The sequence below is a fragment of the Corvus brachyrhynchos genome, unplaced genomic scaffold (genome assembly GCF_000691975.1).
Source record: "Corvus brachyrhynchos isolate BGI_N302 unplaced genomic scaffold, ASM69197v1 scaffold36, whole genome shotgun sequence".
NCBI classification, from domain to species: domain Eukaryota; kingdom Metazoa; phylum Chordata; class Aves; order Passeriformes; family Corvidae; genus Corvus; species Corvus brachyrhynchos.
Genome location: NW_008238441.1, coordinates 539,087 through 556,552, shown reverse-complemented (window position 1 = coordinate 556,552; position 17,466 = coordinate 539,087). Strand labels below are relative to the sequence as shown.

The 17,466-nt window shown below is 39.2% G+C and overlaps 1 protein-coding gene and 1 long non-coding RNA gene across 6 annotated transcripts in view; one reads left to right on the top strand and one right to left on the bottom strand.

Moving 5' to 3' along the window:
* Positions 1-3,302: 3,302 nt before the first annotated feature.
* NRK (Nik related kinase) overlaps positions 3,303-17,466 on the bottom strand; it is an 86,970-nt gene continuing 72,806 nt past the window's right edge. For 4 of the 5 annotated variants that reach the window (XM_017736619.1, XM_008635536.2, XM_017736621.1 and 1 more), the window contains 5 exons: positions 16,294-16,394; positions 15,590-15,739; positions 12,363-12,522; positions 7,855-7,994; positions 3,303-7,073 (listed from right to left, as the gene is read on the bottom strand). In XM_017736619.1, coding sequence (XP_017592108.1) covers positions 6,990-7,073; positions 7,855-7,994; positions 12,363-12,522; positions 15,590-15,739; positions 16,294-16,394 — 635 coding nt within the window. In that variant the 3' untranslated portion in view covers positions 3,303-6,989. Of the gene's footprint in view, positions 7,074-7,854; positions 7,995-12,362; positions 12,523-13,503; positions 13,679-15,589; positions 15,740-16,293; positions 16,395-17,466 lie in introns of those variants that run through there. The other variant, XR_001862703.1, reaches the window with a different exon arrangement.
* On the top strand, positions 8,273-11,739 carry LOC108447248. Its single transcript, XR_001862705.1, has 2 exons — positions 8,273-9,671; positions 10,650-11,739. It is a non-coding gene; the product is annotated as an uncharacterized LOC108447248 (long non-coding RNA).

Genomic DNA, 17,466 nt, shown 5'->3' with positions numbered 1-17,466 from the left:
CCAGGATCGGGGATGTAGGTGACCCCCAGCGCCCCGTCAGTGGGACAGAGGTGGCAGGCCTGGCAGCCCCCTGAGCAGCGAGTAGCGCCTTGGTCCCTCCCTCCCTCAGAGAGTTCTGCTGCACCTGTTCCTGGTTCCATTTAAGTGGATGTGCAACACTCATCATTGCTTCTTCCTTATCATCAATGTGTTCCGAGTTGGGAGAGTCTTGTGCCAGCTCCTAATATTGTATTTGCCTTTTACATAGTTGCAGTGTGTGGTTAATCACAGTCATCATTGAAACGGTCTCCTGAGTCTTGTTTGTTGCTCCCATCTTCAGAAGAAATTCTTACTAGTAGTTGCTACGTGTGTGACATTAATATTAATTCTCGTCCCATTGCCACTATCAACTTCTTTATCATACCATAGAATCAAAGAATGCTTTGGGTTGGAAGGGACCTTAAAGGCCATCTTGTTCAAAACCTGCCATGGGACACTTTCATTAACATCGTAAGTAGTCCAATGAAAGCTTAGAGAGATCATGAACTTTGTATTTAGTGTTTTATTAGTGCCTGTATTTTTTTCAACTGGAGGAAACACCTCTTATGAGGAAAGGTGGAGGGAGTTGGACCTGTTGAGCCCAGAGAAGACAAGACTGAGAGGGGATTTTATCAATGCCCACAAATATCTCAAAAACAGGTATCAAGAGGATGGGAACAAGTGGTGCCCAGTGACTGAACAGGGCAAAGGCACAAAGGAGTTCCATCTGAGTAGGAGGAAAAATTTCTTAATTCTGAGGGCAGAGGAGCACTGGAACAGGCTGCCCAGGGAAGTTGTGGAGTCTCTGTCTCTGGAGATACTCAAAAGGTATCTGGATGAGATCCTGTGCAACATGCTCTGGGTGACCCTGCTTTAGCAGGGGAGTTGCATTAGATGTTCTCCAGAGATCCCCACCCATCCCAGCCACTCCAGCAGAACAGAGTGAGGAGAGAGGGGTAAAAAAAAAAGGCTAGGAAGAGCAGCAATTTCCAGTCTTTGTAGTGTCACTGGTCCAGATAGCCTTTGGAAATCCATTAAGTGCGGCTGCAGCTTTGGCAGAGCTGGCTCAGGTGCTGGGCCAGAGCAGTTCTTCCAGCATGAGCACAGTTGTATTCTTAGGCTACTGCCTTTATTACTGTGGAGCAGTTGCCATGGGCAAATTGGAAAACCTGTTGCCTGAACCATTTAAAACAGAGCAAAAAACTAGACAAAGGGGTATAAAGCACAAGCTTTTGCTAGCCTTTAGAATTCTCTAGGAATGATACAAGATTATGTATTTTATGTCAAAGTGAGAAAATTTAAAACTAATCAGTCATTTGTGTTATGTTGAAGCCAAGTATTGGGTAACACTTCCACGTGATGTCTTTCTTCCCCAGTAAACACGGCTTGTTGTGTGAACTGATAAAATGGCATTTACAATTAAAAAAAATGAACGTGATCCAAAAACCTTCTCAGTGAGCTTGCACAGGATGTGATTTCACATCACATACAACCCTTACCTGGAGAACTACAGTGTACACTTTTTTTAGTTATTAAATAACCTGCAGGTACAATGAGGAAATCTGTGGACTGCTCCCAGCTTATCTCCACTTTTGTTTGTGCTCATGATGTGATTTGCAGAAGAAACTTATTCATACAGAGGTGATTGTTACATGTGCATTTGTTGCCAGATTTTGTAATTGTGAATCACCGTGGTGTCATTCATTGAAGCTGAAGTTTTTGTGGAGCAGTAATGGACTGATGTGGACTGACAGCAAAGTTAATGCTTTATACTGGATACATCTGTCTGTATTACAGGTTCAGATACAAGATAGTTTCTTCTCTTAGGAATTTGCTCCTGCTGCCTTTTTTCTCATCAGCAGAGGTCCACCTAACATACCAATTTCAAAACTGGAACAAGGGTAAATCTCTTGCTGACAGTGTGTCAACATATTTTAAAGAGTGGTTATGTCTGTGAGTTCCTCTAGATGTGACTTCCCTACCGTACCTGAACAGTGGGACCAATGTGATTGTATTAGAAACTCGAAGTTCAGAAAACAGAGAATCAGTAATGACTGGAGAGGAGCCATCAGCAGATGGCTGTATCACATCACAAGAACTGACAGCTTTTTGTTATGCTGAGCCTGCTTCATCACGGCATGTAAGCAGCTCAATGAAGACAATGTGATTTTTAAATGCCTGCAACCAAGTGTACTAAACCATACTTGTGTTCACTTCTGGTCAATCAATAGTCTCAAATTCTCAGACATAATTAGCAGTCAAATATCTTGGTTTTTATATACAACACGCCTTAAGAAAACAGCCTTTATAGCAGTGACACTGAGGAATGAGCTATGCTGAATAGGAGGATGTTATTACATTCTGTTAAGTATTACATCTAAAATATGTTGGAGAAGTGAAAGGCACAGAATGGTGCGCAAGATCATAAAACTTGCTGTTAAAGTTGTTCACCACAAAGTGTTTTGAGGACAAAAATAGGAAAGTTTTTCTGATGCATTTCACCATTATTGCCCAGGTGCTTTTGTTAAGTCTTCCTAGAAAATAACATAAGCGGTTAAGTAATGTTAAAATAACATTTTAGGTGATTACCCAGCTGACATCCCCTTGGCCTTTAATCAGCTCTCTGCACTTTGAAAGGCAGTGTAAGAAAGTGGTGGGCTATCAGCAGGGAAATTTCTTACCCTTTTGGTGTGTGGAACTTTGACTTAGTGCACCGGTTTTAAAATCTGTAGTAGTATTTTCTGTAGACTGCAGGTTTGCTTTTGCTTCATTTAACTTAAATACAGCTGTTTAAACATGGCACTGAACTTGTAAGCCAGCTTTTATGACTGTCTTTGGAGAAACAATTCCAGTGGCAATAAAGACTGCATGAGCTTACCTGAAAAAAAATGACTTGGGCTAACCTGGCACTCCAGCAAATGTGCACAAATGTCTTGTAGCATCAATGACTGCAAGCTGTCATTTTGCTGTAGTCCACTGTCCTCATCCCACTGGGTGTTTGTGTAAAGAGAAGGGTGGAAACACAGAAATTCAGTGAAGCTCATTAGCAGCACACACATCACAGCACTGGCTGTCACGCTTAGGAGCACTCTGTCCAGTCTGAACTCTCACACTATCACCTGGACATCTTTATCCATACAAGGATATGTATTTGTTTTGTCCCTACAGGCAGATATGGATGTTTCCCTAAGGACAGTGAGTGGATTTGGAAAACAATAACAAAGGTTTCTATGATTTTTACAATAGCCGATGTCAATATAACAGAATCATTACAAGCATGATACTAGTTTTGATTTTCAGAGTATTTTTATTACTGTTTCAATTGTACACTTTCAACATTAGAGAACAATACATAGTGTACAGTATGTAGCTTGCATGGTTCCCAGGTTTTAAAGTCATGTGCCAAGGTTCAAGCTGCAGAAGAGAGTTCACCATGCCTAAAATGAAAGCAGGCACATACACACAGTTCTACACTGCTGCAGCATTAGCACAATCTTGTGTGGCAAATGCAACATTATGAGCACCACCTGCCATTAGGAGACTGCCTGTACCAAAGGGCTACTGACATGGATCCTTAACATTCTGCCCCTATAACGTTATTTCATGTCAAAGTGACATCACTAGAAAAACACCTCAAAAAGTGAAATTACAAATCTGATACACATTTTGCATAGTTCAAATTATGTCTGGATAACCTTGGTTACTGGATTTTTTTTCTTCTGGCCTTTGTACTTTCGCTTTGAGCTGAACAGTTACTCAAAAGACTCCCTCATTCAGTGCCCCCCAGTCACTCCAGATCTCTTTCCATTTCTTTGGCTGCTTTCTTTTCCTTTAACATCTTTTAGCCTTTTGTATTCCTCCTACAGCAATATGCTGTGCCAGACGTCCATTCCCTCCCGTTTGGGCTACTTCTGTTTATTTTCTTCAGCTTTTCCCTCCTCTTCAGTCACTTCCCCTCTCTTCTGTTACTCTTCTTAACATCTCTGGGCTCTTTCTTATCATCAACCATTCTGACTACCTCTTGATAGAGAGACAATGCCACAGGTTTCTCCTTGTTGCGTCCAGTTGCTATTGCTATTTGCAATACCACTTCTAAATCCTTCAAAAGCATTCACCTCTAGGTGCCTCATTGTTTCCATAATTACATATGTAATTACAATTACATTCTTTCCATAATTACATCATGGATGGATTTACAATTTACTATTGTAAATTCCAATAGTTTTTAATGGTTTTTTATAGTGAATAGAAGATGAAAATCCAACTCACTGTCTTGAATTGTAGCTAGAAAGAAAAAGCAAATAGAGGGAAACAGAATGAAAGATTATAATCCCAATGTAATAGTGCACATTCCCTCTTGAACTTGGGGTTGTTTGGGTTTTTTCCCTCTTAGTATGGAGTTAAACTTCTTCACAGCATGTCAACTTATTGTCACAATTCTCTGCTACAGTAAATTTTAAAAAGTTTGATCACATTTGCTTCTTTAATCTGTTGATATGGGTTGTTGTTACAAATTCCCACTGTTCTTTGCTAAATTCTTTTTAACTGGTCCCTAGCATCAGGAAAATATCTGCCTCCTGCCTGTTGATACCAGAACAGGGAAGGGAAAAAATTCACATGCATTCTCTCTAATGCAGAGGCTGATGAGACAAGTACACTTTAAAAATATTACAGGGCAGCCTGGATCACTACTTATAGCACGAGCAGCTTTGCAAGTTTTGCACACCTACTGTGTGCAAAATGAAAGCTCTTCTTCTTTCACAGTCTCAGATTTTTAAGTCAAAAGCAAGTAAGTTGCTTATAAGTTGATTGTCTGCAACTTACCTTTTGCCAGTAATTGTAACTTTGATCTCCAGTTCTGTTATAGATTTGGGGTTGTTTGGTTTGGTTTTGTTGTTTGTTCTGTGAAAGTTGAATGCAACAAGCCCAAGTGTTCAGCAGCATAGGGAACCAAGCCAGGTTTTGCTCATTTGCCCCAGCCCTGGCAACAGGCAGGAACATTACTACAACCAGACAGAGCTCCCGTTATCACACAGCTCTGCCCAAGCAGTTTCCATTCAGGTTTCAAGTCTGCACACAAGCTAATTACTCACATACATGAAGAGCCACTTTGAGTATTTAAAGGTATTTTTTTAGTATGGCTTTAGGGCTTATTTTTCTGTTAGTTAAACATTTAAAAGGAAAATACTTCATTAAAAAACACTATACATTTTGAGATAAGCTAGTGCCTGTGAAAAGTGCTAGGTTAGTAACTTTGGGAAGTGCAGTCCTCCATATCGCCAAAAATACAGATAGCAACACTGCAGGCACCTCTGATCTGCCTGCAGCAGTGAGGTGCCCAGCACAGGGAACAGGGGCAAGGAAGGGTGATTAGCCCCCAGTCTGATTCCCTGCTGACATACACAGGGACAGCAGTTCTAAGCACCTGTCAGTCACAGCATCACTGCCAACACCCGAACTGACGTATTGGACAGTGCAGCTACCAGTTCCAACAGCTCTTATTTCTGCCCTCTTAGTCAACACAGAATCATCATCCTTGAGGTAGATGACCAGATATTCCAACACACTTTCCCTGCACCTTTCAGTATCAAACATTTCAAGTAAAAAATACCTATTTTCAAGCACTGGAACTAGTGATTTCACTTTTGCCCACAGTATTATCCCTACTGTGTCATGTCTGGAATGAGCTCTTTTGATGCTTTACATTTTCAAAGTCCATCCAAAAATCAGCTAAATGAGGATTACATTAAACCCTACAACTGAATCATAGTATATGATTACATATAGTGTGTATGTATATATATATATTATATCTCTATATTATGGCCGACTTATAAGCCCCTGAGAACAGAGTTTATGCAGAAACACTGGCACCAATAACACTTGAGGACGCAGCTTTATTTAGATATAACTAGCATAGAAAGCACCTGGAATTATTTATATTTTCTATTTATAATAGATTAACTCTTTGGATATTTTCATAGCTATATTAAGAATACATTTGTTAATCTTAACATCCATCATGGGAAGTTTATATTTACATACAAATACATAAAGACTTGAAGCGAGAGAGTAAGAAGGAAGAAAAGAAAGTGCCTGCTCTTGTGCCCTTATTTATATACATGGGTAGTGCTTTTAAATTGATTCATATGAGTGTGGGTCCCAGGTGTGAATAAAAGTTACAGGTTCTGTTTCATAATGCTTTATACATCTATGGTTTTGACAGACTATTTAAACTATTTTTACAAATACATCCTACGGTAACTGTGTCTATGGGCTCAGGCATCCAGCCCTGACAGAAACACAAAGTCTGTCCCCTGCATTTGTAAAAATCTCCCAGATGGTGCACATGTTCAGAATTAACTATTTTTACAACTCTGTACTGAAACATACCTGTCCACCCAGCACAGGGGATGATCCCTCAAGATCCAAGGAGGGAGGATCCCTCAAGCCTTCTCATCTATGCTGGGACCAACCACAAACAGTTACTCTTTCACTGTTTTAAGACTTGGACAAGTCATTCAAGTTCATCTTGGTGACACAGTAACAGCTTGCTTAAACTGCAAAACGAGCCCAAACCCAACTCAAAATAGATTCCAACTGTGTATCTACCTACAGCTGTTGCTGTCCATAAAAAGTGCCTTCAGTTCAAGATAACAATATTACATCACCTGTGAAAATGAAACTATCCATTTTTCAGAGTACAGGAGCTTCTTATATTGGCTACATTCTTCATGAAAGTCTACTAATACAATCTTGGTTTGCAACATACTTTGAAAGACAAACTAAACATGTTTGTAACACTTCATCAGGAAAATGGAATCCTTTCCAGACTGGAAGAACATAAATTTTGGTAAGTCAATAATGACAACATTTTTGTAGGTAAAAAGTGCAAATTTGTGTGTATTACCTCCGAGAATTTTACACTGCTACCTACAGGGAATTTTTCATTTTCTTCATTTTGACACACTTTACCAGTTGAATAGTACATTTTGACCAAGAGTCATAAAGTATATTTGACTGCTGCCTCCTGACTGTACAGATGCAAAGAACACCTTGAAAAGGGGAAAAAAAAAGAAGAAAAAAAAGATGCTACTGTCAGTTTGTATTTATGAAAATATTTTTACTCCTACAGGAAAGGTGACAGAATGCCAGAGGCCCAAATACAAGGATATACATATATCACAATTGAATTTTAATCCCATGAGAAACTTTTTAAAGTGAAACTGTACTTGTGATACAACTGCATTTTTAAAATGTATTTCTTTTCCTATTTGAAAAGACATAGGAGAACATTTAAAAATAATTAATCTAAGGTTTTAGGGCTTCAGTTTTCTAAATATGACAGTGGGACTAAACAGATTTCAGAGAACATTTATCAAAATTGCTGTATGTAAGAAATCATACCTGATTATCCATACCCTGGTGTCTGCCAATTAAGAGTGCTGGGTTTTTTTTTCCCCACGATGACTGCTCTCAACTGCCTGCAATTTCAGTAGCCCAGGAGAGGCAGTCCTTTAGCTGGGAATTTTTGGGGCTGACTCACTAACCCGCCCCACTACACCTGTCATGCTGTGCAATTCACAATGCCTGTATTTGTTATCCCTGATAGCAGTAAAGGCTGTGTGGAACAGAGAGTTGTAACAGAGCTGGTGGTGGGAACATGTGCAATATCCACAATGGGTGCTTTGTGGGATCAGTTACTATGTTGGCTTTGAATGGGGAAGTTATACCAAAGTAGGAAATAACTAATAACAAAGTTACCAAAATGAACTGGTCTGTCAGTCAGCTATTGCTAATTTTTGCTAAGTCACCACACTGTAGTCATCTCTGTACCTTGTCATTTCTTTCACATAGAAATTTTAGCTTCTGTGCTTTCTTGTGCATAAATACTCCTTCCAGATTTCCTGTTTCCACAGAGCGTAGTTCAATCGCTTTTTCTCCCCAGCCCATGACCTGATTGGACTGAAGGTAAGCTGAAAGACAAAAAAGAGACAAAAACCCTTGCTACTATTTAACAGCTGACAGACTGATTCTTGCCTCATTTATGTTAATTGTGGATCTGATGCATTTCTCTTTGATAATATATTCTGAATTATTTGTATTTTAAGTTTACACAAAAAGCCTTAGGAATAGTAACTAAATGTCAGTTTCTCCTCTCAGACTTATTTTGAACTCTAGACATAAATCTAAGACATAAAAAAAAAAAAAAGACTACTACTGTGTATCTTAGACTCAAAAAAGCTTGGAGGAAACCTCTGAAGGGCATCTTGTTTAACCGCTGGCCCCAAAGTGGGGCCAAATTAGGGTTACTCAGGACCTTTTACAGATACGGTTTGATGGATGTTTCACAACCTTTCCAAGACCCTGCTGCAATGCATCACTACTTTCAAGGCTGATCATTTCCTCCTAGTATTTTGGTGCAACTTGTGCTCATCTCTGCCTATCATCCTTTAACTGTTCATATTCAAGAAAAGTCTTGACTGTCTTCTCTGTACCCACTGTACTCTGTTCCCATTAGGAAGGTGGGTTTGTATTTACTATGGAGTTCAGCTTAGTCTGAAACCTAAATACTTCAGAATCTGAGACCACGGCATGATTTATTTGGTGTCTTCCCATCACTGGTTATGTGCAGTATTTCCAAAACCAAAAGAAGATATTCTAGCACTGTGGAAGCTTACTACAATACTCCCTTTAAATCTGGCAATAAGAAATTGGAATAGTGATGAAGGAGTTAACACCACAGACTTCAAATTAGGCACAGTTTCAGTGAAAGCCCTCTGATTGGTACTTGTATGGGCTTCCAATGTGATCACATTAGTTATGCTCTATTGGTAGTCAGTGCTCAGAAATTGTTCTTGCTCAACTATCAACTGTTATTTCATTAGTCTGAGAATTCTGGTGCTCTAAAATGATGTAGAGGGAATGTGTGCACTGGACTGGGTTTTAGATTCAGTGGACAGTGCATGCCTGCCCTACATTTTTAGTGTGAGCAAGATCTGCTTCTTAAAACCTTCCTTGTTTATTTAGGTTTTTGTCTAAAAATTAAACTTTTAGTACAGAAGCAACAGCCTGCAATCCTGCTTGAGAAGGACAGCAGAAAATAAAGACAATATGCCCATGTGACTGTATATACTTCTAGCAGGGTTGACTTAATATTAACTTGGAATCCTTGCTTTATAATTGTTGTTAGAACAAATGTATGAAAATCATACCTCCCTGGAAACACTTAATAGTTTGGTTACAGTGTTGTGATTTTAGTTTCCTCAGAGTCTATAAATTTCCCCTAAATCTGCTCAGAAGCCTTTCAGTTATTCTTTGTGCACACTAAAGGCTTCCCTGCCACTAGTGCTGAGAGCAAGATAATTCTTTCCCAGTATCCCAGTCATGAGGAAAGAGAAACAAACCAACCTGTTTTAAAATTAAAAGCAAAGCAGCAGTGAGCAACTGAGGGTAAGTGGCAAAAGAGGAGGAGGAGTATTTTCAAACACATGAAATTAATATATTTTAAAATATTTTCTTTATGCTTCAGGCTGTACAACAGGGCATCATTGCTGTAGGCTGTGAAGAAACTGTCATTAACATTTCTGAACAATGCAGCAGTAGCAGGATGAGCCCAGGGCAGCACCCATGCAGTCTACAGCGTCTGAAAAGTAAGTCCAGACCACACATAAAGCGAGAAACATAAAAATACTCAGACTTTTGCCATTTTTTGTACCAACTGATATCACATTAACCTTTTCAAACTTTGATTTTGAACACAACAGAGACAGAGGCACCCTGTGGTTCTGGGGGGTGGGAAGCAAGGCAGGTGCATGTATATAAACAGCATGAAACCATTCTGTGGCTACACTATTTAGTATAGGTCATGTAGGTCTAGCAACAAAGAACTAGTAAGTGTCCTGATCTTTTCCACTACATGAAATTTACACTCCAGGTGTCAACTATGCTGTGTCTGTATCTGTGCCTTTGGCAGATTTCAATTTGATAGCTTCCTTGCAGCTCCCAGTAACCACTTAGTCTCTGCTGCAACCTCTAGGTCATCTGCTGGACCACTTCTGCTGTGTTCTGAAAAGATCTGACCTCCAGGCAGTATTCAAACAGGAACATAATAAACCAGATATGCCAAGTTCAGCCTTGATGGTCTGCTGTCTGGCCAACACCAAGAACTTGTCAACTGACAATGGCAGGTTTAAGTACAAGTAGCATTTTTGTAGCAGAATCAAAAAATTCTTTCCCAAATTTAATCTGTGAAACAGCATGCAAACAAAATGGTCTCATTACACCATTTGCACAGTTGTCCAGTATAAAGGACTTATCTATACATGGAGATTATTTGAAGGATAGCAGGCTGTGACTTCAAAGGTCAGTACTGAGTCATGATAATCCTCCCATGTGGGAGCTCTTAGAGGTGTTTCATGTGAGATGAACTGAGAGCAGATACTCAGAATAAAGTTGTCTTATTTTGGAACAATAGCTCCTACACAACAAACAACTTGGGAATAGTTACTTTGAGTCCTCTTTCCACCGCAGCTTTAGATAAAAATATCTTATGCTTCCAGCTGGTGTGTTGTAGAGCACAGAGGCAGTAATTTAACTACCTTTTGGTAACACTGTCTGTTTCTCTACAGAATAGTCTTTTTGCTTCTAAAATGTACAGCGAAGAGGAAATGAAGACTTTTATGGTTCCTCTGGGAATATCCAGATTTGTGTCAACCCTCTATGGCTACATACTGTAAATAATTCATTACTCGCACAGAAGGGGAAGAGTGCTCCCTAATCTTATTAACTTGATGTTTCTTAATGCCCTTTTAAAACCTGTTTTATAGAAAGAAAGTATTACAGCTATATTTATATTTAGCCCTACATATGTGTATATCATTCAGATTAAACATAGAATACTTTTACAGTTTTAATTTCCCATGGGATTTGAGCTTCCTGTCCCCGGTTTCTTATTAACGGATTGGTCACAGTAGTCCCAGTTTAACACTATGAATAAGGTGACCTAAATCCATCGATTATAATACAAACTATTTTTTATTTTTTGTATCAAAATACTGTCACCGACTACGAAAGTTTTCTTTCAAAATACTTGTTTGAAGAAATCAAGAAATGAGCAAAGGATGACTAGAGAGCACCCTGACAGTAACACAAGACCCTTCTATCTCTGCAACACAGAGTGAAAATTGAGATAAACTCATACAGACTTCAAGAGGTTTGAAATGGATCTAGAAATCCCAGGAAAACAGGATCTTTTAAGAAACTGTCAAGTTGCCCCTAAGCTGGGCCATTCAAATTAACAGTTATTCCCACTTCTCTCATAATGTTTTTGTCTGCAGCCAAGAGTATCAAAGGATTAAGAAAATTAATAGCATCTAGTGGTAAAATTATTAATATAACAATTAAGAGGTCCTTATGTGAAGTTTGAGTTGTATGTTTATAGGCTAGGTTAATTTTTAATGGAAATGTGATTCCAATCAGAAGTCAAATTTGGTTTGTACCACTTCCCAAAGATGGGCTTTTCCTAAAACTACTCAGGTAGAAGTGAAAGGAAGAAGGTGAACATCCTTGATTTTTCACTGTGGTATCCAGTTTCCTCCAAGCTAGTAACAGGCTTCTGTGCAGTCTAATTGTCTTGGGCTTGTTTTGTTGGTATGCTTGTTTTAAAATAAAGAACAGGAGTGAGACAGAAATTAAAAGTAACAAGTAATGAACCTGTAATCTGCCTGTGTTGTTCTTCATTTTCCCCATACTGTTAGCTTGAAGACCTACGGGAAAGGTGAAACAAACAGCTGTCCTGGCTTCAGTACAACCAGAATCTCCTACACAGCCAACTGTAAGCATGGGAAGACTAAGAATCTATCACAAATACCCTGGGCTGGCAGCCCTGTGAATTTAAAGTGATAAAATGAAGGGGCCATTTGACAGCAGTTAAAGATCTCTTCAGTAACTGACCCCTCTGTAGCTGTGAATTTCTACATAAAACGCTGTGAGCTATGAACAACCAAAACACTTTCCCCTCTCTGTAATTCACATAATTCTCCCTGTGAAAACTGGTGGTAAGCTGCATCCTCAGTGAAGTCCATCTGTATAGTCAATGTGTGATGCAATAAACGGTGTGACAAGAATACGGACTGTGGTCCAAATAGGAAGCCCCTATTGCAATCACTGGCTGTATTAAAACAAACACCTACAAATCTGTTTACTCTTTTACACATCTGGTTTGCTCAGAAGCTGCTTTATGTGCCATACAACCATTTTCACATAGATACGAACCTCATAAAAAAGTCAGGCTTCATGCAGCAGAATTTTATATTTAATAAAGAGCTATTTTTCATACATACCTACAGATGCTGGCATTTCTCCCCACTGTAGAACAGTCTCCTTTGTGAAATGCCCATATATATCAATATAGATACCTTCATCTTCATAGGTGAGCAGGAGCTCCATGCCACTGGTGTTCGGGAGGATGATAATGGCATGTGGGCGAATTGTCCCCTGGATCTAGAATCACATTTAACTAAGATTTATATCAGAACATGGGCTGCAATTTCAGTGATGACATCAATCTAACTAGCTTGGCAGAGCAATAAAAAGAACTAGCTCATGGCTCATGGAAAGTGAAAGAAAAGCCTGTTCTCAGAGGCTATATAGTTTGCTAGTTAGCCTCTGAAACAGACTTTCTCCCCTTCTCCCCCCTTTGTATATGACAGTAGTTTTGCAAATAAATCAATGTTCAATATTTCACTTTAAATTTACCAGTGTTAATTGGTTTCAAGAAGCCATGGAGCCATTGAGACACAATAATATTTACTTGGTCACTCACAAAATACTTGCATTATATAAATAGGAGAAGGGTGAAATAGATTTGAATTCACAACTTTTTCAGAAGATGGAGGAAGGACAGAAACTTCCACATTCCAGGAGATCAGTGCTTTCACTTTCCATGATATTTCCCTAACCACACTCACAAGTTAAAAACCTGCAAATTTAATAATACTCATCTTGCTGTAAAAAGTTCCCTGGACCTTTTCACTCATTCTTCCCTTCCCACATCCTTCACTACAAATAGCTGCCCATCTGACTGCTGTTGGGCACGCCTCTGCATGCCACAGGAACAGTGCATTTCACTCAAACGAATCTCTCCCAGAAGCCAACATATCCCAAGCAAAAAAACAAAACCAAAGTTAAAGTCTACAACCATGAAGGTGGGGTTTTATGAAAGCATTTTTGAAAGTAAAAGAGGACAGCCTTAAAAGAACAGTAACAAAACATTTTCTTGTTTAAAGTGCTACTCAAAACAGGATGTTAAATAGTAAATTAAACCACCATGATTAACATTTTTATAGGAAGTGAATGACTGGAGCTTTACATCATTCTCATAAGCCAGCCATACAAAGGTCTTTTTTTTTCCTCAAGCACAAACATTTACGCACACTGTAAGGGCACAACGAACAGTTAAAGAAGCACTGAAGCTGTACTTGCCAAACTGAATACACTCAGGCCACCCACTTGACTCCGTGCCTCCGCAACAACTATCCGTAACACTAGAACGGGGATCCAGAGCCGCAGAGCAATTTTAATGCGTTGCCTTGGTACTCGCATGAGCGACCGGAGCAGGTAAGAGGTGAAGAAAGAGGTGGGGAACCAGGAAAAGAGGCTACCAGAAAGCAAGAGTATCTCAAGTCAGCCTGTTACAGTCTAGGCTATTGCCACCACAAAGCTCCTTGAGAGAATTATCCAGTTCTAGCAGATGCTCTTTTAAAATAATAGAATTCCAAAAAAGATAGAGCTGCTGTAGCAGCTGATTTATTTCAGGTCTAAGACTCTGAAAGGAAAATATATTTTTAGTCTGTGCTAACTTGTGGCTCAAGAGCTCACAAAAATGCAGTAAGTCTCAGCTGCCCCACATATTCAGGGCAGTCACCTGGGAAATTTCTCTCATCAGGTACCTAATTGTATTTGCAGCCTGTTGAAAAAGTAAAGCCTCTAAGAAGGTTCACTTTTTTTTTGCGTTTCTTCTCTTGGGCAATTATGCTAATGATCCTTTTGACAAGTCACTGTTCACCTTGCTCAGCAACCCACTTCCAGAAAGGCATGTGGGTACCACGCTTCAATTTAAAAACTGATGTGAATTCATCGTAGCTGCATAATTAACAAAGCTACTGTCAGATTGAATAAACCCTCTAACAAGACAAATACTAAGTAGCTTACAAAAAACCAACACAGAAATAAACAGTACAAGCCTTTAGCAGGTGATTCAACGGTTAGAAAAGTCATTTTTCAGTTAAGTTTGATAGCTTCCTTGCAGCTCCCAGTAACCACTTAGTCTCTGCTGCAACCTCTAGGTCATCTGCTGGACCACTTCTGCTGTGTTCTGAAAAGATCTGACCTCCAGGCAGTATTCAAACAGGAACATAATAAACCAGATATGCCAAGTTCAGCCTCAAATCTAACAGCCATCCTCACACACTCTGTCCATCAGAACACAGTTCTGACAGAACATGGAGGCCGTGGCTTGCAGGGGCAGCAGAGTGATAAACTCTCTCTTGGAGAGAGTTTTCATTTGAGTTGAAAACGAGGGGCTGAGAGTGGAGAAAAGTTAAAAAATAGATGGATTCACGGCACAGGCTGCAACATGCAGATCTGGGATGAGATTTCTTCAGACCTCCCAAGCATAACTTTGGGACACGTGGCCTGGGGATGCAAGGAGGCCATGGTACCCTCAGCCCCTGTGGCATGCTGTTGACTTCAGGGAGGGTTCAAGTGTGCACAGAAGTTTCTCTGTCAGGAGCCTCCCATCAGACTGGAGCCAGTCTGGAACCTGCCAGTTTGCTGAACCTAAGCCCCCAAGATTCTCTGGCTTTTGGGACTCACAGCTTTGAAATAACTATCCAGAACAGCTAAAAGATAAGCAAACAAACAAAAATCCAAAAATATTAACACATAGCACAGACTTCATATTGGACAGCCCTATGGCAGCCATTCACTTCTGCAGGAGAATTTGCTGTTATCTGAGCTTAAGCAGGAATTTAGTGATCATCATCACCTCAAACAGAGACACAATGCAGGATTGTACACATCAACCTGAAATCAACACCTTCATGCCAACTTACTGACAATCTAATGAGAAAGTCCCAAGGAAAATATAAAACTACTTCTGAATTTACAGAGTGGTTTCATGGGCAACTGAATGGCAAGAAGATCAGCAAATTTATTTAGTCTGAAGTTGGCTTCTGCAGTCTGCACAGTGGCAGATTGTAAAAGCCACCTAAATTCATGTAGATATTATTGTGTCTTTGACTGTTTAAGTTCTAAATTTCCAGGATAAATAAATTAAAAATAGTACTGTCTGTACAATAGGCTTTCTGACATTAAACCACTGAAATTGATATTCTGAATGTGATAAAAGCATTTAAACAGGACTTCATTGTTATAAAACTATGTGAAAAAAGGTTTTGTATTAGCTGCCACTAATTATTTTGAAAAATAGCACAACTCTTAACCCGATCATCATCAATACACAGCCCAAAGAACAAAGGCATGAATGTAGTTTTTTGGATTCTCTTACATGTGTTGGAAGGTACAGGTCATACACAGATCCAGAGTCCACATCAATGGCATGAAATCCTACTACTGAGCCATATATGACCTTCAGTCTTTGCCCATTTTCAACAGTCAGGTCAACTGACAGTGGTTTGTGATGAAGTGAGGTAAAGGACTGGAAAAAAGAAAAATGCAGTATGTAACACAATAAAGCTGTTGGTTCACAGAACTACATTTAGGATCCTAAGAATTCAGAAAACCCAAAAGTTAGACAGCTATTTTTGTTAAACATAGGTTACATTTAAGGAGCTAAGTATCCATCATCCACTGAGTTGCAAGGACAGTTGGATAATTTGTTTGTGGTTTGAAAAAGAAATCAAGATTCTAGAAATGGACTTGGCAAAAATTAGGCTGAGTACCATTGTGTTCAATTTCCTTCCCTTTTGAGGGAAAACAACATCAACTTTGGTAATTCAAAGGCACATTTTGGCACAGCACGTGCTGCGTTTGGCTGGGGTAGAGAGAAACAAGTTACTCACATCTAACACTCATGACTGTGACAGTTTCATACTTGCCATCTCCAAAGTATGTCAAATGAGCTACACTTCCTTTAGAAGAATACTCAGTTTAGTTAGAATGTGATACAAAACAACAAAAACAAAAGCAGAGAGTAGATGAGAGATAGTGAGAGACAGTGACACATCTGAACCAAAGTGATGTTTCACTTACCTTAAAAGCCATGAATTTGTGATAAGGCTTTGGAGCCCAAGCATAAACCTCTACTGAGTTTTTCAATGCGATTACAAGGAATTTGATTCTCTCATATTTTACTGTAATACAATAAGAACAATTCCTTAGGTACCAGATAGACACTTAAAGACCATCTCATCACATGAAATAATTTCAATGGATTACTTGTAGAGGTAGACATTATCCAGCAAGGGAGACTGATGCATTCTGGACATTAATGTTTAATATCACCAGTGACAATACCTTGACTGGAAACCTGTAATTCATTTATTTTCAGTAAAGCCAAATTACTGTTAACAATATTTATATATTCATTTTAATATAGTAATGAAAAAAAAAATCTCACAAGTCAGAAAAAAAGGTTTTGACCCTGCAGCTAAACCAACCTACTTGATTTTTTAAGTATGAACACACCCCTGGCTATGAATAAGCTACTGTTGGAGGACTGGTGGTTATTGGCTGAACAATTCTGTCAGACTTGGCAGGATGAATTTTCATTTCACTCCTCATCTGTGGGTTAAATCCCCAGGTGTTGTGTGGGCAAAGGACTCCCATCTTTCTGAGATGAGTAAGCATTTAAGAGATGAGCAATTTCTCCAAGACAATTAAGGTCATGCTGGGCCCATTGAGAATAAATGAAGAATCATGCATTGAAAATTAAGATTTCTTTGTGCATTGTGTTTTCACTCTGCCAGAGACAAGCATTTGGAAACAGGATGCTATCTCACATAGGCAGAGAACAAGAAAATTCAGCAAACTCCACCAAAATGCAGAACAGTACATCCTTTTCCTTTTCTACCAGGAAAAATAGCTGTACAACCAAAGGTCAAGATATAAGAAGATTCACCAAGAGAAAAACAGCAGCAGCAGTGCTGTCAAAATTGCAAGAGTGGTTTGTCATATGTAAATACAAAGGCTCCTATCAAATGTTTGTCTAATTTTAGGACAAGTTTTGTTTTGTTTTTTTTTTTTAATGCACCAAACACAACGATGAGCAACTGAAGTGGAATATGTAGGTGCTTAGTTGTAATCACAGTTGAAGTAACAACACACATCTGTTTCACATTCTTTCTTGAGTTTAACCCCTGCCACTTCTAAAGCCAAAGGGCAAAACTATCAAGCAAGGTATTCATAAGAAGCAGCCACCTCACA